Below are 24,186 nucleotides of genomic sequence, written 5' to 3' on the forward strand. Positions count from 1 at the left end.
ATGAAACGCACCTGAATCAGCTAATCAAGGTCTTCAGACTCAATAGAAACTTCCAAGAATGTGTGTTGGAGCTAAACTCCAAGAGAAGGACTGGACGTCCATGGTTTAGTGCTTTTAAACTGGAAGCTGTAACTGTAATCATCACAAGGTGGCAGTGTAGCTTTAGTATGTTGCAATGGAACCTGATAATACCGGGCAAGGTGAGATGAAGTGCATCATGAAGCCAAAGAGTCTGTCTCTACCTGCGGAGAGCAAATCACAGCTAATCTAAGTCTGATGGGGTGGAGATATTGCAGAGCTCACGGCTCCATCCGGTCTGTCCCAATATAAATAGCAGCCGCCCCTCTCATTTCATACATCTCTAATTCAGTAAGTTTGGTCTTTGAGGTTTATGTCAGTGGGCTTTTTGCCTTTAATTTTACATGAGAATACAGAGAAACATAAAAAACGTTTCTATGAAGGAGGAACTCTGTTCCGTCTCAATGCTTATCTGTGAAGCATTTTGAAACCAACAATCATATATCTGCAGTCGATGTTCAGATTACTTTTCAGCAAATATGCAGAGCGATGACATCGTAGAATTTTACGGTCTGTAATGACAGAGCTGTCCTTTTTAAAAAAAAAAAAAAAAAAGCAAAAGAACTTTACAAATGTTTAACTGTTACTCTTATCACTAGGAAATCATTCACACTTTTCAAACAAGACAGATAATCCTGCTTAGTGATCAAGTTCAAGGGTTCAAGGACGCACTGAGGGTGCCATACTTATTACAGCAGTGCTATTCCAGCATTAATCAGTAGCCAGGCTGAATGGTAACATTCAGTATTCAGGGCCTGTTGTAAAGGGAAAGACATGTTTGTATGTAAAATAAGGTTCTAGAAAGAGGTTTAATGACGATGTCATAGGAGACAGTTTAGCATGTACTTATGGTAATTCTTTAGCAGGTACTTCTGTGGAATTATGGAAGGAGTTATGTGTGTGCATATTGTGTGCCTATCTCCATACCTTGTGGTTTGGGATGCAGTGGTGGCCGTCGACCTGAAACTCTTCCATTTACTCCAGTAAGGCTCTTATTGCTGAATCTGCATCCACGACTCAACTTCTCAGTGCGACGACCTTGCTCATCAGGACTGTGGCTTCCAACAGCTGCAGAGGAGAAAAGAAAGAGGGGAATAAAGCGGTTTCAAAAGCTGTTTGTTTTATCTAATTGCTTGAAAGCCATACTGTGTGAAATCTTCAGTTGAGTAGTGAGAACATGCAGTACTAACAGTGTTCTGGTAAATATACTCCCTGTGCAGAAGTGAAATGCAAGAGGTCTGTTTTTTTGTGCTCCTGATATCAGTCAGGGCTGGTATAAAAGTGGCCTTGAAACTCAAAGTAACTTAAACTTGAAACAAAAACGAAAAATAACCACAAGTTCCTCTGAGTCGATTACGGAACAAAGTGTGTCAGATTGTTTGGATGATCAATATTCAACCAATGAGGAAGCTTTTTTGTTTGCCTCAATCAAGAAATGTTTCCTGAAAAACAGCTTTGGTTTGGCAAATACTGTAAGACATGCACGTATCTGTCGACAATGACAGCTGACCTTAAAGTTCAGATCTAAAAATGACAGAACTGAATTTTTCTTGTGCAACAGTGATCCATCTTAGATGTGAAAAAAAAAACTGCATGAAAAGGATCTTGCAAACTTTCCAAAACAAAAAGAACAAAATATCAGTAGGCTATTTTTACAGCAAAAATTAGACTAGTGATGAAATCTGCTCTCATAAGTAACAACAAGTCCTTTTGAAAAGAGAAAAAGTTAAAAAGAAGTATATAAAATAAACACACTGACATCTTTATTAATATATATCAACATCAAGTCAACATAAAATGGCTTTGCCTTTGCAAGAAAATGACTGGATTGCAAAAATGTTCCTGGAGAAGGGGTAAAAAAAAGAAAAAAGAGGACCTGGCGATGTCATGCAAAAAGCCAGACTAAAAGCAAGTTTACAAAGAAAAATGTAAGTGCAGTCTTTATTAGCTAACACTATTTGCCTGTGTGGGGACGTCAACAGAGAAGGAAACGTTAAATTATTACATTATGTTGATTAAATATAACCAAAGACCAAGAATAAAGGGACTTTGATATAACAATGACATGTAGGGCTGTCTAAAAAAAAAAAAAAAAAAAAAAAAAATCGAATATTCGAATAATTTCGAATAATTTCGAATATTAGTCTAATTTAAAATAAAAATCCACACTGGAATGTAAAAACGTTGCATTTCGAATTTTAAGTGTGCGTTAAGGAGGCTGCCTTAAGGCCCAGGTATACTTCACATTTCGCGTTCCGTTCCGTCTCGCGCACAGCCGCGTCCACACAGCTTTCAAAGTATATTCAACCGCGGATGAGTGCGGATGGACGAGCTCGACACGCAGTACCACTTCTGTCCCATCATTCACCTCACACATGTTCTGTTGTACGCGCACCATCCGCGCGGTCTAAAAGGCACAGTAGGCACTTGGTCTTGCATACCTGACATAGCTGCCCGGAGGAGTTTGCAAATATGGCCACAGAATAAACTGACTTTCCTCTAAAAGGACTGTGCTCTACCATACAACATGAAATAAAACAAATGCAGAAAAAGTTTGCAGACTGCCATTGCAAGAACTGGCTACTATGACATCTTTAGTGCACATTACATTTAACACACACCACAGTCATAACACACATTAAGTCTATGTAGGTGCACACACCCACTAAAGGCTATGTAGGTGCAATCCTTGTTTAGATTCCTCTTTCAGGTTATTCTTCCTGTTTGACTACTTCACATGCTGTATTTACCTCACAACAGAAAGCCTATTCACACCAAAAACGATAATAAATATAACAATAATTAGTGTCCACACCTATGGACCATATCATTCTGTATATTGTGCACTGCAGTTATATTGCCGGCTGCTTTAAATGAGTTCTTTAAAGTCAGGTGGATTCTGATTGGCTGTCAATGTTTCTATCATTCATCAGCTTGTGAAAGTGATTCCAACGATATTGTTCCATCGTTCCTTTTTCATTATAATAATATTAACTTCCACTTCCCCATACAAATAAAATTAACACCTGTTCACAACAAGAACAATAAAGATAACTATATTAGCATCCACACCAACATGATAACATACAGTTAACCTCTTCAAAATTTCTTTAGATCACTTGTTGACTCATAACCAGAACACCAATGTGTTTTCAAGTTTCATTTTGAGTCCATAAAGTACATACGACATTACGTTGTTTTGAAAGTCTGGATCTCCTTTTCTGAGAATTCCTTATTTGGGTGCAATGAACAGGACACCAAAGTCTGTCACTTTCCTCTGTACACTATCTTGTTACAGGCACTCATGCAAATGATGTCTTGCCCATGTCTTGTTAAATTAGAGCATGGGTATGTTAATGCATTAGGAAGCACAAAGAGAGGCTTTCTATGGCCTTCCCAGCTTCATCTGGCCCCCTATTCTTCACTGCAAACATCTTAGGCCAATAGTCTGCATGGGACTGTCCATGTCTGAGGATGAATGATGCTGTTGTGCTGGAAGTAAATATATGGTGGTGGTGGTGATGGTGTAACGACAGCTTCATGTGTGATTGGTCCATTTATCTCAGTTCTGGCTCAGTTTGTAGCCAGGATTGAAACAAACTTTCTTTTACAGACCAGAAAATGCCTCTAAAAGCCTGCATTTCACTGATATCAGAAAATTTCTGTCTAAAACAAATATTTTTTGTAATATCCTCAAGGCCATCTAATACTAACGTAGAATTTGTATTTATTGCCTGTGTGTGCATAATTACTTTTTTGGTATATGAACAAACCCATAAGCTTATGTGTTAAACTTTGACCCCTAGCAACCATCAAAAACACCGTAACACTGTGACAGTGAGTTTTGAATGGACAGGCACCACTAACGTTTTGCATTAATTTATACAACTGTAATATAAAAATGCATAAGAGCATCAAAATAACTCCAGAAACATGCATAGTTGCTATGTAATTCTGACTAACATTAAGCGTTTTCACACATTCAGTCTTATCAGTATGTTCATCAGCATTTTCTATTTAAAGGCCCTGTGTGTGTGATGAGGGCCGGCTGTCAAAAAGAAGAAGTTGCAACGTTACCAGAAAAGATCTGATGCTACATGTGAAAAACACTGTACATGTACAAGGTTAGATGATTGACTCTAACATAAGAAGTATGTTGTCAAACTGTTTGAAACAAAGCTCTAAAGGAGCTGACACAGTTACTCCATGCCATTTAGTTGTAAACTTGTCACACAGGGCTGGATAATTATAATTATCTATGCTGTGGAAAGAAATGCCATCAAACTGGATAAATGCTGAAACAAAAAGCTTTTCTTTATCTGAACAAATGAAGAAATCATTCAAAAGATTACTGGTAGAGATAAAGATTTTCTTAGTAAAATCAGAACATATGATTTTAATCAAAATTCTTTCACTATCAGTTATGTAATTTCAAGAGTTATCATCTGACACAAGACAAATTACTAGGATTTTTAACCTTTATACCAATGGCTTTCCTGCTGAAAGTGTTAAAAGGCCAATTCTGTCAAATAGCAACAGAGTTCTAGCAGAATTTTGGTGCTGATGTGTGAATGGTATATGAATAAAAGACGGAAAGCTGCTGCAGATGTGGTAAATTCACCTGAAAAATCAGTTTGTCAATCTTGCATGAAAAAATTGCATTGATGTGTGAACGTGGCTATTTGTCTACCCCAGTGTGTTTATATAAGCATACTGCATCTGTCTAACAAAACAACGAAAACATCCTCAGGTGAATAATGTACCTCACGGCATGGCCTTGCTCAGACTATATAACTGGCCTCTGAGTTACCATGGCAACCTCTTCCCCAAATCCTCTAGCAGATGAAATCGAAACAGTGCACATCATAACAGAGAAACACCTGCGTGCAGATCCATTAAAAATGTCTCGCTGGGTTTTTGCAGCTATAATGAGTAGAAAAGTGAGCTAGGTTGATATCAAACCATGTGTGGTCTAGTGAATGTAAACTATGATAATAAATAGGGGTGCTCCGATCAAGATTTTTGAGGCCGATCACCGATCCCCAATCACAGAAAGCATTATCTGTTAAAACTATCACCGATACTGATCATTTTAAGGCCTTCTTTTATCATGTAGAACAGGGGTGTCAAACTCAGTTCCTGGAGGGCCACAGCCCTGCATAGTTTAGCTCCCTCCAACCCTAATTAAAATGCACCTGATCTAGCTCATCAGGTCATTCAGGCTTATTTGAAAACTACATGCTGTGTGTGTTGGAGCAGGGTTGGAACTAAACTCTGCAGGGCTGAGTTTGACACCCCTAAAGTTGTATTATCAGGGGTGTCAAACTCAAATTAATTTTTTTTATTTGAGGGGTGGAGGGGGGCATTTTTTTTAGACATTTTTCAAAAATATATATTTTTCTCCTAAATGTTTCTTTAGTGGTGTAGAAGTAGCTTTCACACAGGAATCTGCTCCTGATCCGTGGCTGTTCACCACAAACACATTTATCCATTATTTTGATTTCAAATCCGAACATTGTTACTTAAAATGCTTTTTCAGCATTGTGATTCTTTCTTTTTTTTTTTTTTTACACAGTAAAGTAATAGTCTTTCATTGATGTGTTTAAATGCAATAAATATATAAGAAACACATCATTCAATGCTTTTTACTTTTGCATTTATTTCTTGATTTATATAATAAGTTGCTCAAGCAAGTGGCAAAACATTTAAACTAATTTTCTTACATTATCACAGACATTCTAAATTAAAACCTAACATTGATTTGAAGCCATTTGTGCATTCTGAGAGAGAAAGAGAGAGCGAGCAGTGTTTGTGAAATTATGTCTCACAGAGAGTTCAACATTACTTTAGAAGTTATTTAATTTAGAAATATGCATTGTGACTCACCTTCAGCATTATAATTATTTCACCCGCGCCAGACAGAGACTGAGACGGTGCAGCTGCATGTCATGCCAAATCTCTCACAGTAGTGATGTCCGGCATTACGAGATTTTCAGTTTCTGAGATTTTGGCCCTGTCCCACATCGCACCCTAAACCCTCGCGGTCTTCCTCTGAGTCCACACTTTCGTGACGTAATGCCGCTTTGACATAAATCTTGCCCCAGTGTGGGCTCAGCAGAAGTGCGCATAAAAGGTGCATAGCAGCCGCAAAGGGGGCGCTCACGAGCACCCTTCTGAACGCTAAAATGACGAAAGGGACACAATATTACGTTTTTTGGCTATATTTTAAATCAGATAAATGCAGTTGGTGAGCAAAGAACCTTACTAATACAAAACTTTTAAACAGTAATAAATAATCAATAATCATATTATCAAAACAAGAACAAGCACACTTATGAACATTTATAAAATAAAATTATTTCATTAACATCAAATTAGTTGCTCATTCCATTCCATAAAATGCTGTGAATTATTTGTTTTTTCATTTACAGTGTACCAAAATGTAGGCTACTTTTTACACGTGTCCATACAATTTTGTTTAATCCAAAATTATATGTATGTAGGCCTATTAAAGGAACACTTTCATGCTTGTGTGTGGTTTAGATTCCTGTTCATTTTGTAAATATGCCAAACAGTTTAAGATCACACCAGGACAGATAAAAAATGATTAGTCCACAGATACAAGTTTATTTCAGTTGTTGCACTCAAATGATAACAACTAATAAGCTATACAACTATTCATTGTATACAGCTAGCTGAAGTTTGCTGTGCTTTATCCATTACACAAAGAATGCCTCCAATCCTTCAGTGATGGCTGCACAAAACGTGCAAATAAAAACATTATAAAGTGTTACAAAATTATGAACAAATGTAGTTTAGGGTTAAGTTTGCGCAATCCTTAAAATATATTTACTTTTTTTGAAGTATTCCGTTAAATCTGCTGAGATTCAAGGAGCGTGAACTAAAATTCTCAGTTCCACAAGCATGTCTGGGAAACTCATGAATATTCATGTATGCTCCGCCTGACGAAACTGAAAATCTCAGAAACCAAAAATCTCGTAACACAGTTCCTTCTTAGTGAACCGGTTGAACCAGTTCACCAAATTGGATTGAATCGTTTGAAGCGGTTCACATCTCCAGTAAGCACTAATCCACAAATTACTTAAATTATTCACTTTTTTAACGTGGCTGACACTCCCTCCGAATCGAAATAAACCAATATCCCGGAGTAATTCATTTACTCTAACAGTACACTGAGTGAACTGCTGTGAAGAGAGAACTGAAGATGAACACGAGCAGAGCAGCATGTGTGCAGCAAGCCGGATAACAAATGTTACACGCCCACTGCTGGAGCAGTTCTTGTTCTCGAGTCAAGAACCGGTTACATCGGTTTTCGGCTCACCGGTACACTTACCCGAGAGCTGTTTCTTTTGGACACGTCTGATATGAGCTGATGATATTGTGCATGCGTGATTCAGCGTGAAGCTACCGAACAGTACAATTGTCTACTATAAGTTAGGCCCTGTCCCAAATGGCACCCTAAACCCTCACGGTCTTCCTCTGAGTCCGCACTTTCGTGACGTAATGCCACTTTGACAGTCGGGTAGAAGTCTGCTGCGGAGCTTGCACCAGTGTGGGCTCGGCAGAAGAATTATGTACAAAATAATCAAACAGACAAAAAGACCACCCCTCTAAAACCCAAAAAAACCCTAAAATCTACTGAACTTAAACCACACATTCACGTGGACTTAACGTACACACGCTCGGGCAGCCATATTAAGCAAACAACACCCCAATTCCACAAAACCTGTAAAACTCATTAAAGGGCCTATGACTGACACAGCACGTCTGAACCGAACTGGATCTTTTAGACAACTGATTCTGTGCTAATGTTACGAGCGCGGGTAAACCGAAGACTTGAATGAAGGGCAATCTGGCGAAACGTAAATTTATTTAATAACAAATAAATCGCAAAGGATTATGTATAGTAAGTGGATTATGGTTTCTGCGCTGATGATAACAATTAATTTCTTCACTTTATAACTTCAAGACTTAAATCCTCGTATGCACATCACTGCCTGTTACTTTATTTGGGTGCTTAGTTGCAAAACTTAATTGTATTTTGATGTTTTAATAGTTTGAAGTTATGATTACTGACTTTATATATTTAAATGTGTATTTTCATCCCGGCCCGGGACGATAGACTTGATTTCATTACGTCATTTCAAATGACGTCATTACGTCAGGGTGTAAAAGAACCGATGAACTGGTTTTTTGAACTGGTTCATTGAAACAAACTGTCCCAAAGAACCGGTTCCCGCAAAAGAACCGGAATTTCCATCACTGTCTCACAGCAGGTGTGTCATCATGAGATCAGTTTTTATAGAGAACACCGATCAAACATCCCGAAGCAAATATCAGCCGATAGTGTTTAGTAGCCGATCAATCTGAGCACCCCTAATAATAATTGCTGTTTAAATGTTTACATGGGAAAAAGCATAAATGTTCCTCATTCTCAGAGTCTAAAACACAGGCGTGTGCCAACTTCGGCATTCCTGGCTAAGTACAGAGAGGAGAAAAAAAAGCCTGTGGTTTGACCTGACATACACGGAGAGCCCAGTTCAAGATTATGGCTTAAATCAGATCAACATCTGAGTTTAATAACAGCAGTTTGTTCCATTTAAAAAAAAAAAAAAAAAAGTCTAACCTTTGGTCACTTAAACCATTCCAGATTTGTAATTACATTTCTGTACATGTAAATTTGACACATAAAATCCAGTTACAACATAATAAATCCATCTTAATTTGAATAGTACAATTTTCAGTTTATCGGAAAACCACCATACTGTATATTTGAATATAGCTGCACTTTGGTAGTGTACTATCAATAAAAACCATGTGGGAAAGTACCAACTAATATAGAACAGCTAAGAACAGCTCATTTAGTTTGCAAAATGTGCTGGGAACTGACCATAAGGAGCAGGATTAGTTAGCAAAAGTTTTCAGAGCTTGTCATGCAGCAGAGGAACAAAGATAGGCAATACATAAACATAAAGGAAGTTAGAAATGCACATATGTTAAATGCATTTCCTTAAAAATGCAATGGTGCCAGAAGAAAAAAAAGCAAACTAACAAGACTGAAAAATGTGAACTGCTTGAACTTGTTCATACATGTTGACAAACAAACCGATGAGAAATTATGAAAAAATAAAGCAGGCATGGGTACAAAATGTCTGAGACAAATTCTTAAAATAGCAAAATATGATATGAAATAGGCTACTCACTAATGCATTCTGATTGCAAGTATTCTATAAAACAACCTTTCATTTTCCAAGTAACCACTGTCATAGAGAAGAAGGAATAACTAATTTGTGTGAAAATACATAAAAGCTCTTCCAGCATCCTCCACTAATGTGCTGCTGCCAAGTTTAATTATACAGTCACATCTAAACAGACCAAGTTAACCAATAAACAGCAGACTAGCAGTGGTAAGCAGTGTGATCATTGTCAAGCCAAAGTAATCTCACCTTCTGTTCGTTAAAATGAGGACAAATAATTCCAGGCAATGAGACAAAAACAAGAGCAGTTTTCTTCATTCAAGCCTTCCGGTCCTCTATAAACCACAGACTGACTGAAACTCCCCAACAAAGACACGAGGAAACAGTCCCTCCCTCCAACCTCACACACACACGCGCACACACACACACACACACACAGCACACACAAGCCAAAAACTGGTGAAGGCCACATTCATTGTGCATAAAATACACTAGATGTTACAATGTACATACATAGTGCTGTGTGTTAATGACAGATTATGCACATCGAAATGATAAATTCATGATTGTCTTTTTATACATGTCCAACATTGTCATAACAAAGATTCTGCTAAATATTTGTAGTATATAAAAATACAAAAATATAAAATATAAATATATTTAAAAATTCTCCTTTTATGTTCTGAAGAAAGAAACTTGTGAGAGCGAGTAAATAATTGAACAAAATATTCATTTTTGCATCATTTTTGCTTTGAAGATAAATTTAATAAGAAATTTAAAAGATTTTAGTCAGAATGGACGACATACTGAATTTTACGTGGAAGAAAACAAGGCTGTGAGAGTCTTTCTTTATAATGGCCTGCACTGTGAAAAGGTCATAGATCAGACGTCATTTTCAAAACTGTTCTGTAGAGTTTTTGTCTACTATAAGGTTTCTGGAAAGCTGAACAATTGGCGTGTTGTTAAAAAGCAGTACAATCCATTGAACGCATTGTACTTCTATCTCTCACAACCTCATTTTCATTCCTGTAAAAAATTAAATAAGGCGGTCTCTGGTGCCCTTTCAACAGCCTCGAGCAGCATCAGTCTCATTTCAAACCCTCATGGCACACAAACACTCTCACGTTACAAAATCCTGAGAAGAAAATTCTAATGGACTCAGGATAAAGACACTAAAATTAAATGGAGCTCTTACTTGAGAGGCACAGATTGAATGGCAATCAATCAATGGACACACACAAGTAGTCTTGAACATGCAAACTGCATGCAAAGCCACACCTTACAAGTTTATTAAACTGTTTACCAGATTCCACTGCAAATCTGATTTACTTTAATCTCATTTTCGACATTGAGTGCAGACAGTGAAGAGACCTGAGCATCTGGTGTTGCAAAACCATCTTGACACATCCCAGACAGCCACAACTCAACTCAAACCTGCATGACGTTTGTGTAAATACTGATGCGCTTTCTGTTGCATGCAGTTAATGAGGTCAAATTTTCATATTCTGCTTGGATCCCTTGCTGTGTCAATTTGAAGCTTCTTTTAGTATTTCCAATTTGGAGGCTCACAGACAAGACATCTGAACATCAACCTGCCATAGCAACAGTATCTACAACAAACACTCAAGAGCTGTCAGTGTATAACCTATGATGTAATGACCTAGCCATGTCAGGTGGGAATTTTTTTGCTTCATCAACCACTGCTCAAAGGGAAAAAACATATCAGTTTGTCAGAGAACAGCATTTATTTAAAACAGAAAACTTTTAAACCTTTAAATGCATCCTTGCTGAATAAATATATTAATTTATTTTCAAAAAAGCCTATATGAGATATACAGTAGTATGTGATGGTTCAAAAAAAAAAACTGTATAAAGTATCTAAGCAATTAAAAAACACTCAATCACTATAGGTCAAATACTCAGAACCAGAACCAAAACCACAGCATAAACCACCTGGTTATAAGGTTAAGTTATAAGATCACATAAAGGTGAAGAAGTTCTCATATAATCAGCTCAGTGATATCTTTTACATTTGGCATTATCATAAGTCTACAATTAAAATAAGCTCAGTGCAGAATTCCTGCCTCGCTTAAACAAGTCTGACCAGCACAACTACTGCAAAGTCTTGTCACCACAGACTTCCATTTCTATTCTTATATAAGGTCTGGAGAACAAAAGCTTTCTAGGTAATATTGATCTGACAAATGAAAGCAAACTTTGTGAAGTTGACGAGGCCTTTGTTTACACATGGAGACATTTACAGCACAATATGTATTCTTGTTTTTGAATTTAAGTGGTATTTATTGAACGCTTTTTACCAAAGTGATAAAAGCAATTTCTTTCATGTAAAGTATTTTTTTTTTTTAGTTTTAGAAATCACAAGAAAAATATTATTTTGTAGATAGAATGGTTTCCATTCATGTGGTGTTGTGCTGGATAGCTCATCATTTAAATTCATTGGTCCAGTGATCATTCCCCACATAATTATACATTAAACATCAAATATGTTCTGATATAACTACAAAATTTTCCAAATTGGTCTTCATGTTAACCTTCTTCCACTATTCAAGAAACACAGAAGAATGCAGAGAAAACAGAACAATGCTGGGTGAAAAAATGAAGGTAATCAGACTAAAATCTGAGGTTCATGCATCACTGACCACATTGCATGTTAAGTAAGTGTGACTCAGTCATGCTTATTTATTCCCATAAGCCTTAAAACTACTATTACATAACATAAAGGTATCTCTTATCTCTTACAGCAAATCATAAACCTTTTTTTTTTTAGAAAAGATTTAATCTGACACACCATACATGCATCAACAATTCCAGTAAATGGTAGACTCTCAAGGATCAGAGCTAGAAATCTTATCAAATGGAGAAAGGAATAGACGGAATAGGAAGCAGAGGAAGAGAGGATGTTGCCCACCTTTGTTCTGAGCGATCTTCACCCCAACACAAGGCTCCTCTTCCTCAGATTGTTTGGAGGGAAAGCAGCTGGCGTTGCCAGCTTTATCTGAAAGACACCAAGAGATAAATTTAGTTAGTTTTATTCTCTGCACTTTTTTTGGTAGTTTCCAGAAGGTATTTTGAGTTGCTTTCATGATTCGAAATTATGTAGATACAGATGGAAACTGAAGGGGATAAAGTAACTGAGAAACATGTGGGTGGGCTAAAAATAAGAAAAGGAAGAGATCTGCAAAAGTGACACTAAACCATTGTTATTAATAGAGAGTTGGTCCTGCTATAAGCCTCCATTCTTCTGGAAAGACTTTTCATTAGATGTTGGAAGATGCCTTGAAGATTGGATACCATTAGACATGAATGTTATTTCATCCCAAAGGTGTTCAGTGGAGTTCAAGTCTGGCTTTTCAGCAGGCCAGGTCTTTAACACAAGACTCAGTAAATGATTTTGAAGTGAACCTGCACACAGCACTGTCCTGTTGGAATACAAAAGGACCTTTTGCAAAATATACGAAGTTAGAATTTTAAAATAATATAAGACTGCAAAAACAAATAAAATGAAATAAATGCATAGACTTTTTAAAATTTAAATGATTTAGATTACATAAATTATATAATTTATTAGGGGTGTGACGAGACGCCTATCCCACGAGATGAGACGAGAAACGAGACTGGGTTCATGAGAACGAGACAAGATGAGATTCTTAGACTTTTTTTAAAGAAATCCTCAGTGATTAAATGTATAGGGAAAAAAATTCATTTTATTCAACTGAAAAAAAAATACAAAATGCTTAAAAATGTAGGTGCATTTTGAAATCAACTTGTACTTTATGAAATTAAACTTCTATTTTAATGAATTATATGCAGCAATAAACAACATGTAAACTAGAGCTGCAAGATTCTGGATAAATCGAGAATTTTTTTTTATATATAGGCCTATAAATTGGAGATCATGATTCTCATGATTCTAAAGAAAAAAATATTAGAAAACTAAACAAAATAATTTACTAGTGGTTCTGAAAACATTTTCATTGCTTAAGTCTTTTTTTTAAATATATTAATTTGAACAATTTTTTTTTAATTAAATGGAGTCAGTGTCTCAATTCATAAAGACCTGTTTCTCAATACGAATCTTTTGAATTAATGATTCAATGACAAATACTTTTTTTAAACGGGCAGTTTGTTGCCATCTCGTGGCGGAAGAGGATATTGCGTTACAATACATACACGAGTTAAGATACTTTCGTTTTGATCGCTACTTTAGAGAGAATAAGTGTTATACCCGAACTATAATCTTTTATCCCAGTACTTCTGTTATCCAAATGTCTGTAACACAGAAATAATGATGTGTGGTTAAAAAAAGACTGTTTGTGTTGCTCTTTCTGGATCAGCTGCAGCATGAATGATTCATTAACATGGGAGGCAACAAAACGTGCTTCTCACGCTCCACTGACACTTGCGATGTGAAACAGTAGTAATAGACATAGCTGAATCGTTGTCACTGCAGGAATAAAATTGCGTGGGTGTTTGAATTGAGATCGCCATATTTAAACGATTAATCTTGCAGCTCTAATGTAAACACTGCAAATTGTTTTGCGAGGAATGTCACGTTCTCGCAAGACCAGTTGGATCTCGCGAGACATCCCACGCCACGAGATCTCGTCACATCCCAATAATTTATATATCATTTATACAAAGTTGGGAGCTTAAAATAATGTCACAATACAAAATAAATAAATAAAACAGGCCTAAATAAATTATATAAAATTATACAAAGTTAGAAGTGTAAATTGATGCCACAATAAACAAAAACATAACGAATAGGCTTAATTTAATCATAAAACAAATTAGAATTTATACAGATTTTAATCTTAAAATTTCACAATGCAAACTAAATAAATAAAATACACCATTTAATTATATGAAATTCTACAGGCTAATGTATATGAAGTTTGAAGCTTCAAATGATGCAAATTAATAATGCAAAGTAATTAAATAAATAATCATAATCTGTATGCAAAATATAATTTTCTGCTTAAAAGTGAAAACATAAAACTGTACTATGCGTAATAGTATGACTGCAGAACGATTGGAAGATAAAAACAGCAGAAGGAGCAGAAGGTCTGTGTGTGAATAGAGAGGATGGGAGAACATTAATCCAGCATTTGTAGCAAAACAAAAGAAAAGTAAATCTCCAGAGACTCACCAGTAATTAATTCTGCTGTAATATCTAGGGCATGTGAGAGCTGTGTTAATGTACTCTATTTCTAACGCACATAAAAGATGAAAGCCAATCGGTAAACAAGTTGAATGTGGTTGACAATTGTACACACATGTGCGCATGAAAGCACACTCTGACACACATGTAGCTTATAAAGCGCACAGCTGAAAATATGAGACCACACTAATAATGTTACGCTACTGAGAGAAAACGAGAAGAGAATGGGGAAGTAAAGAGAGACAAAATGCAGTGATGAATTAAAGCTGCAAGCAGCGATGAACGGGCCCTCGCACCCGGGCTCACCACCACCGGGTGGCTTTTGTAAAACAGCGAACGGCAAGAAATATGCGTTTAATGTGGTAAATATAAGAGAAATATGTCAAAGTCATTTATATGTGCCAATCTTCCTGCTGCCAGCTGGTGGCGCTATAACTATAACTGGATTTTGGCATGCACATTTCTTCAGTCCTTTCCAAATTTTGAAGTTTGGTGCAGATTGGACATTGCATGTTTAAGTTAGTGTAAAACAAGCCATTTCCTGTTGCCAGCAAGTGGCGCTATGATTATAGTGGAATATTGACCTTCAGATGTGTTCAGGCCAAGACTCTTTTCGAACATGTGAAGTTTGGGGAAGATCGGACATCTTATGCCTGAGTTACAATAACTTCTATTCCCATGGCGAGACATCAAACTTTGTCATGGCGCCATGGCCACACCCTTTAATGAAACCTCAAGATGTTCACAATTTAACATCGCAAAGGCCTTTAGATTAGACTGACCAAAAAAAATTATAAAATGTCATACAATTTCTAGGAGTAGTTTGTATCGGCGTAAATCATGTCACTTCCTGTTGCCAGCAGGTGGCGCTATAGCGATATCTGAATATTGGCATGTAGATATATTCAGGTCAGGAGTCTTCTCAAACATGTGAAGTTTGGGTCAGATTGGACATTGTATGTCTGAGTTATAGCAACTTCCTTTCTCATGGCGAAACATCGAAATTTGTAAGGCCGCCACAGACACGCCCTTAAACGAAACCTCAAGATCTTCGCAATTTAACATCGCAAAGGCCTTTAGATTACACTGACAAAGTTTGGTGTTGATCTGAATAAATCTCTAGGAGGAGTTCGTTAAAGTACAACCCCTGAAAATGTCAAAAACGACACAAATTTTGCAGAGAAAATTCAAAATAACTGACTTCCTGTTGGGATTCGAATTTCGTACCAAGAGACTTTTTTGTAGGTATTGGTGTGTTTACATGTGTGTACCGATTTTTGTACATGTGCGTGAAACGTAGCTCGAGGCGCACTCCATTGAAAATGTATAGGTGGCGCTATCGAGGCATTTTGCCACACCCGATAGAATATTGGTCTTCAGATGTGTTCAGGCCAGGACACTTATCGAACATGTGAAGTTTGGGCAAGATCGGACATTTTATGCCTGAGTTACAATAACTTTTATTCCCATGGCTAGACATCGAACTTTGTGACCGCGCCATGGACACGCCCTTTAACGAAAACTCAAGATCTTCACAATTTAACATCACCCAGGCCTTTAGAATAGAGTGACTGAAAAAAAAAGAATTATGTCATAAAATTTCTTGGGGTAGTTTGTTACAGCGTAAAATATGTCACTTCCTGTTGCCAGTAGGTGGCGCTATGACTATAACTGAATATGAGCATGTCAATCTGTTCAGGTCAGGAGTCTTATCAAACATGTGAAATTTGTGGCAGATTGGACATTGTATGTCTGAGTTATAGCAACTTCATTTTTCATGGCGAATCATCGAAATTCGTCAGGCCGCCACGGACACGCCCTTCAACGAAAACTCAAGATCTTCGCAATTTAACATCGCAAAGGCCTTTAGATTAGGCATACCAAATTTGGTGTTGATCTGAATAAATCTCTAGGAGGAGTTCGTTAAAATACAAGGCATGCAAATGACAAAAATTATGCAAAATTTGCCCATAAAATTAAAAATAACCGACTTCCTGTTGGGTTTCGGATATTGCTCCAAGAGTCTTTTTTGTAGGTACTGATGCTTTACATATGTGTGCCAATTTTCGTGCATGTACGTGAAACACAGCTCTCGGGCTGTTGATTTTTTTACGATAGGTGGCGCTGTCGAGCCATTTTGCCACACCCTCTTCTGAAAACCTATATCATCCGTAAATTTTCACCAGGTCTGACGCGTGTGCAAAGTTTCAGGACTTTTCGAGCATGTTTAGGCCCTCAAAAATGCGATTCATTTTGGAGAAGAAGAAGAAGAAGAAGAAGAAGAAGAAGAAGAAGAAGAAGAAGAAGAAGAAGAAGAAGAATAATAATAATTAAAGCTGCAAGCAGCGATGAACGGGCCCTCGCACCCGGGCTCACCGCCAGCGAGTAGCTTTAGTAAAGAAGTAAACGGCGAGAAATATGCATTTAAATTTGTAAATATAAGTGGAATGTGTCAAAGTCATTTATATGTGCCAATCTTCCTGTTGCCAGCAGGTGGCGCTATCATTATAATGGAATATTGGCCTTCAGATGTGTTCAGGGCCAAGACTCTTTTCGAACATGTGAAGTTTGGGGAAGATCGGACATCTTATGCCTGAGTTACAACAACTTCTATTCCCATGGCGAGACATCGAACTTTGTCACGGCACCATGGCCACACCCTTTAGATGAAACCTCAAGATGTTCACAATTTAACATCGCAAAGGCCTTTAGATGAGACTGACCAAAAAAAAATTATAAAATGTCATAAAATATCTAGGAGTAGTTTGTTACGGCGTAAAAACATGTCACTTCCTGTTGCCAGCAGGTGGCGCTATAGCGATATCTGAATATTGGCATGTAGATATATTCAGGTCAGGAGTCTTCTCAAACATGTGAAGTTTGGGGCAGATTGGACATTGTATGTCTGAGTTATAGCAACTTCCTTTCTCATGGCGAAACATCGAAATTTGTAAGGCCGCCACAGACACGCCCTTAAACGAAACCTCAAGATCTTCGCAATTTAACATCGCAAAGGCCTTTAGATTACACAGACAAAGTTTGGTGTTGATCTGAATAAATCTCTAGGAGGAGTTCGTTAAAGTACAACCCCTGAAAATGGCAAAAACTACACAAATTTTGCAGAGAAAATTCAAAATAACTGACTTCCTGTTGGGATTCGAATTTCGTACCAAGAGACTTCTTTTTTGTAGGTATTGCTGTGTTACATGTGTGTACCGATTTTTGTACATGTACGTGAAACGTAGCTTGAGGCGCACTCCATTGAAAATGTATAGGTGGCGCTATCGAGGCATTTTGCCACACCCGATGGAATATTGGCCTTCAGATTTGTTCAGGCCAGGACTCTTATCGAACATGTGAAGTTTGGGCAAGATCGGACATTTTATGCCTGAGTTACAATAACTTTTATTCCCATGGCGAGACATCGAACTTTGTCACAGCGCCATGGACACGCCCTTTAACGAAAACTCAAGATCTTCACAATTTAACATCGCACAGGCATTTAGAATAGAGTGACTGAAAAAAAAAATTTATGTCATAAAATTTCTTGGGGTAGTTTGTTACAGTGTAAAATATGTCACTTCCCGTTGCCAGTAGGTGGCGCTATGACTATAACTGAATATGGGCATATCAATCTGTTCAGGTCAGGAGTCTTATCAAACATGTGAAGTTTGTGGCAGATTGGACATTGTATGTCTGAGTTATAGCAACTTCATTTTTCATGGCGAATCATCGAAATTCGTCAGGCCGCCACGGACACGCCCTTCAACGAAAACTCAAGATCTTCGCAATTTAACATCGCAAAGGCCTTTAAATTAGGCATACCACATTTGGTGTTGATCTGAAAAAATCTCTAGGAGGAGTTCGTTAAAATACAAGGCATGCAAATGACAAAAAAATGATGCAAAATTTGCTCATAAAATTAAAAATAACCGACTTCCTGTTGGGTTTCGGATATTGCTCCAAGAGTCTTTTTTGTAGGTACTGATGCTTTACATATGTGTGCCAATTTTCGTGCATGTACGTGAAACACAGCTCGAGGGCTGTTGATTTTTTTTTACGATAGGTGGCGCTGTCGAGCCATTTTGCCACACCCTCTTCTGAAACCTATATCAGACGTAAATTTTCACCAGGTCTGACGCGTGTGCAAAGTTTCAGGACTTTTCGAGCATGTTTAGGCCTTCAAAAATGCGATTCATTTTGGAGAAGAAGAAGAAGAAGAAGAAGAAGAATAATAATAATAATAATAAACAAAGCAGATACAAGAGGGTCCTCACACCATCGGTGCTCGGGCCCTAATAATAATAATAAACAAAGCAGATACAAGAGGGTCCTCACACCATCGGTGCTCGGGCCCTAATAATAGAGAACTCATTGAATAAATTGAGAATGTGACAAAACAGTCAGTCAGCTCAACGTACAGTGAAACAAGTTTAAAGTAAGTTACATTTTGAGCCGGACAGGGTGTGTGTTTGTGTTTTATCCCGGATGTGAGATTAAAGCAAGGCTTTTTCCTCGTACCATCTGGAGCCCTTTTGACAGAAGGATCTGGTGTCCCCCGCACACTTGAACGTGCACACATGCTCACATAATAGCCATTTTTAATAGCAGCTTTACAAAAAACACATTCTGTAAGCTAACACAACAACCACAACAAATAAACTTAAATTAGGATGAAAGAGGGGGCTGGTGGGACCCTATATAAAGCTTTTTTATGAGCTATCAAAGACAGATTCTCAACAAACACTGCAAAATGGGTTACTGGGACGTATAGAGCTGGATAACCATGCATAGATGTTTCCATGACATTCCTTGTATAGAAACACAAAATACAGCCATCTTTCATCTGAACACAACGGAAAATAGCAACGACATGTTTTATGAGATTATTTATGATCCTGTGTAGCATGTAATTTAGCATTTATGTGGAGCCCTTGTTAGAGTATTAGAGGAGATGAGCCATGAATCATGTTCACAGTCGAGTGGCCATTATAACTGTAAATATTGTGGTTTCCAATAGGCAGTGAATTATGGATCTGGTCGATGCAAGTATAAATACTTCCCTTAATAAGGCTCAATCAATTTCCAGTATGTACGGATGCATTTAATGTATTTATAACCAACTAACAGAACACTAAACTGATTTATGATGCATGAAAGCAATGGTTCATCATATCGCATCGATTTAATATTGACACAATAAACTAAGACAGCCAAAACCTTATAAATATAGTAGCCAATTTCTACCAAAATACAACAGCTACTGTCATTACTACTTATTTATTGATATTTGTATATTGATTATTGTAGAAATAATCAATATTAATTAAGGCAGTATTAATAACTGACAACAAACTGCAGCTTCTTATCTGTGCAAGTCATATTTCACCCAAATATCAAAAGGAAAGCATTAGTTAAATTTTGCAAAAGCTTTTTTTAGCATTATATATACTTGCATATATCATTATTCTCAATATTGTTTTTTTTCTGTATTACTAGTAAATTAAAATTACTAGTACAATGATTATTTTTTTCTCAATTGGGCTTAAAGAAATACTATAATCTATAAATTGAATTATTTATTTATAACAATAATGAGAATTTAGGGAAAATATGCTTGTGATTAATTAATCAATGTTTTATTTTTATTTTCATTTTATTTAATTAAAAAGAATTATTGCACATCATATTTCTTTTGATTTTGGGGTGATATATGGCCTGAACACTTTATTTTTTATTTTTTTTTGAGATTCACCTGTTCATACATGCTAGAATTTACAGCAAACTCCACACAGAATTAAAATCTATTACCTACTACTAATTCCTTACCTACTTATTTGTATTTTTTGTATTTTTTATTCTTTTATTGTGTATTTTTTGTTCTGTCGCTGTCATTCTGTTGCACTGCGGAGCTTCTGTCACAAAAACAAATTCCTCGTATGTGTAAACATACCTGGCAATAAAGCTCATTCTGATTCTGATTCTGAAATGAATACCAACATATATAAAAAATGATCTGTTTGTGTGTTGTTGTTAAGAAAATTCTGACATAAAGCTTCTCTCTATCTAACTGTAAAATTTGCAGAGGTCAAAAAAAGACTGTTAAATATCACGAGTACAATGTGAGATCTTGGCACGAATGTATGTGAGCTGAAGGTCATGTCATTTGATGCATAAGGAAACAGCAAAAAAAAAAAAGAGAGAAAAATACCTGCTCTGCTCTTGGTTCTCCTGTGTGTCCTGGTCTGCGTTTTTCTCACATTCCTAAGATGTTTCTCCATCTTAAGCAGAAATCAATACACTAAACAACAGGGAAATGGCTAAATATGTAACTCGTCTTACAAGTGACACTCATAACATGCAGCTGCAAATGTTTTTTTGTCCTTCCTGTGTTTGTGTCTCACTCCTTCCCCTCACTGGTCACAAAACCGGTTTCCCAGCCAACGTGAGAATCAGGACACTGACTGTGAGTGAATGTTCATTCAACAACAACATAGATGCCATAAACATCAGCTTAGATGATGCACCATGCTACCAAAACATCCAGAGAAGAAAATAAAAGCAACTGCAGTAAAATCCCCCTATGTGCATTAAAAAGGATCCAATCTCTTCAATTTTTAATCTACAAAATATTATGTGTGCATAAATGTGCTGACTGTTGGCGACTAGAGAATAATTACAGGCATTGATAAAAGCTGCTGAGTGAGAGATCAATGAGAATGAAGTCTAAATGTGTAATTATATCAACAAATTTTTAGCTTTCATCTCTCTAGTCTCATTTTGTCCCAATGTGAACAGAACTATGGGAATGTGTAAAACCTTTCTTATGGGCCTTCAAAACAATTATAGCAGGAAATGAATTGATGCTACACTTTCAAAACACATAATCTTAATCTTTGTCTGCCGTTGAATTTTCAGCATTCTGACTGAGTCTCGCATAATTCTTTGAGCCTCTCTTCTGTTTTTTGAGCTTGTTTTAATGTAATTTTCTTGCAGCACAGTTCTGCTTTTTGCTTCTTGCGTGTGCATGATTAACTTCACAACTGAAAGCAGTCACATGCTTGACATTGAGAAGCAGATACTAAAACATTTTTGTGCATCTGTTCTTGGTACGTGACAGTGTGGGAGGCAGTGAGGTCATCATTTATAGACATAACCAAAACTGTGTAGATGGACACCACCACCCTTAAGTGAGAAAAATGACAAATGAGACCGCATACATGTCAGTTGTTTCTCTCACACAAAACAGCATTTAAGAGAACAACTTGAGACTTTGCTGTAAAAAGTCCCCTAGAAGGTTTAAAAGTGATCTCAATAATGAGTGAGCTCAGAATTGCCTATAGACAGTGGTGTATAAAGTACCTAAAAGCCATACCCAAGTAAAAATACAGATATCTTACCAGAAAATGACTTTGGTAGAAGTTGAAGTCACCATTTAGAATATTACTTGAGTAAAAGTTAAAGTATGTGATATTTATTGTACTCAAGTACGAAAAGTATTTTTTAAATTTTAAACGTACTGAAGTATTAAAAGTAAAAGTAAATGCAAAATGGAAAATAAGCATATACATATACATACACACACATATACATATATATATATATATATATATATATATATATATATATATATATATATATATATAAATAAAAATGTTCATACACAGCTTGAGTAGCAAGATTGTGTTCAGTTGTAACTATTTTTTCCATTTTGTATTTTTGGGTAAGAATAAGAAGCACTTAACCCTCAACTAAATATCCATAATTCCAACATAAGAAAACATTTCTGGAATCTGCATCTGAAATAGCATAGCCTACAGTTTAATGTATTTTAGCAGGGACATGGATGAATTTAACCTGCAGTTACAGATGCATAAAAAGGCTTATTGTTTTGTTTGTAACATAAAACGTAAAAAAAAAAAAATTAAAAAAAACTAAAACATGAAAAAAAAAAAATAGTCAAAATGTGAAATTAAAACTGCCAGTAGGTGACAGCAAGTGAATGTTAATGAGTGAGTCATTGAGATTCAACCGATTCATTCAAACGGCTGATCCATTCAGAAACAAAGCATTTGACCCAAGCGGCAACCTCCCACTTTCTCTCGTGAAGCTCGTGTAATTCGTCAACTGGCCGCTAGAGGCTGGCTGCAAAAGGGAGTCAATCCCATAGACTCCCCATGTTAAAATGCCCAACTTTACAGCAGAAAAAAAAAAAAAATGTTTACAGCCTGGTTCAAAAAATTATTTTGGTCTATATACCTAATTTTGCCCTTCATGACAACTGTGAGGGGGTGAATTTTTTTTTATAACTCATCCGTTTAAATTATATTAAGTTCTGCATAATTAAGGGCGTGGCCACTTGAGTGACAGGTGGATTGCCACTGTTGACACTGCTGCTGAGCTAGGTGGGTGTGGCTTCAGCAACCAGCTCCCGCCTTTTTGCCCATTTTCAATTATCCAGGAGTGAGATGGCGACGGCCCGCTCTGCCCACTTTTAGCTTCAAAAATGCTCTTCAGGAATCTATGGGTGATGTCACGGAAACTACATCCATGTTTTTATACAGTCTATGATTTGACGTGTTAATGAGTGAATCACTGAATCATTTATTCATGTGATTCATTCATTGTTTATTCTATGTTTATAGATGTTTATTCATTTAATAAGTAAACACTGTCCATTGCTCAGAGACGCAAAACAGTGCTGTGATCTTTGTTTGGAACTATTTTCGTTAGCAAAATTGCGCAAAAACAAGCAATATTATGTCTAAAATGTAAGTCACATATTGCTTTACTGAACTTGAAATGATTATTAAATGTGTTCATGCATCTGCAGAAAAACGGTACTCCTTGTGTGATACAGATTAACTTAACTAGGCTTACATTAAATTATATAAATATAAAAAGCATACAGAAGAATTTTTGCCGTCTACAATTTAGAATGCCGGGAATTTTGAGTATTAATAGACTAATAAATCAATGTGCTTGCACTCTGTTTGATTTGGTGATATAGCCTACTTGATAACGTCAGACTGCACATCAGTACAACACTTACCATATTATCACAGACAATGCTGTATATCGCACACCCCAGCCTCGACTTGTGTGAAAAATGAAATCATCCGCGGTTGTGCGCGGCGCGCACTTGTTTGCACATGAGCAAAGGTGTTTTTATGAGTGTAACTTGCAAATGCCAGACCACTGATTCGTCAAACCTGCTTTCCTGCAGTCTGTGTTCTTCTGACTATTTTGTAGTAAGTAACAAATATACCTAGGGGAAATGTATCGGAGTAAAAGTATACATTTTAATTAGGAAATGTAGTGGAGTAAAAGTAAAAGTTGGCTGAAATTTAAAAACTCAAGTAAAATACAGATACTCCCAAAAATACTTAAGAACTGTAACAAAGAATTTTTACTTTGTTACATCACACCACTGCCTACAGACAATCAAGTTTGCAATCAAAAGTCAAAAATCTCAATATGAACTCAATATCCAATGTTATAGCTCTATAATTATGTAAAATTAAACTTCTGGCCAAAGGTTTGGAATTATTACTTTTTTTCTCTACTTAGTTTTTTTTACTTTTTTAAAGTTTTATGCTCACCAAGGCTGCATTTATTTAATCCAAAAAATACAGATTTTTTTTTAATATTGTGAAATAATAAATTACATTATTACATTTAAAATATATATTTTAATTATTTGTCCTG

The 24,186-nt window shown here is 36.5% G+C and overlaps 1 protein-coding gene across 7 annotated transcripts in view; it reads right to left on the reverse strand.

Annotated features, from left to right (window-relative positions):
* The window catches only part of fgd4a (FYVE, RhoGEF and PH domain containing 4a), a 53,167-nt gene that overhangs the window by 14,744 nt on the left and 14,237 nt on the right, over positions 1-24,186 (reverse strand). For 4 of the 7 annotated variants that reach the window (XM_042744319.1, XM_042744321.1, XM_042744322.1 and 1 more), the window contains 2 exons: positions 12,226-12,312; positions 1,006-1,146 (listed from right to left, as the gene is read on the reverse strand). In XM_042744319.1, coding sequence (XP_042600253.1) covers positions 1,006-1,146; positions 12,226-12,312 — 228 coding nt within the window. Of the gene's footprint in view, positions 1-1,005; positions 1,147-5,964; positions 6,272-9,545; positions 9,677-12,225; positions 12,313-20,689; positions 21,006-24,186 lie in introns of those variants that run through there. The other 3 variants (XM_042744320.1, XM_042744324.1, XM_042744325.1) reach the window with 3 other exon arrangements.

Source organism: Cyprinus carpio, chromosome B18 (assembly GCF_018340385.1).
Source record: "Cyprinus carpio isolate SPL01 chromosome B18, ASM1834038v1, whole genome shotgun sequence".
Classification (NCBI taxonomy): domain Eukaryota; kingdom Metazoa; phylum Chordata; class Actinopteri; order Cypriniformes; family Cyprinidae; genus Cyprinus; species Cyprinus carpio.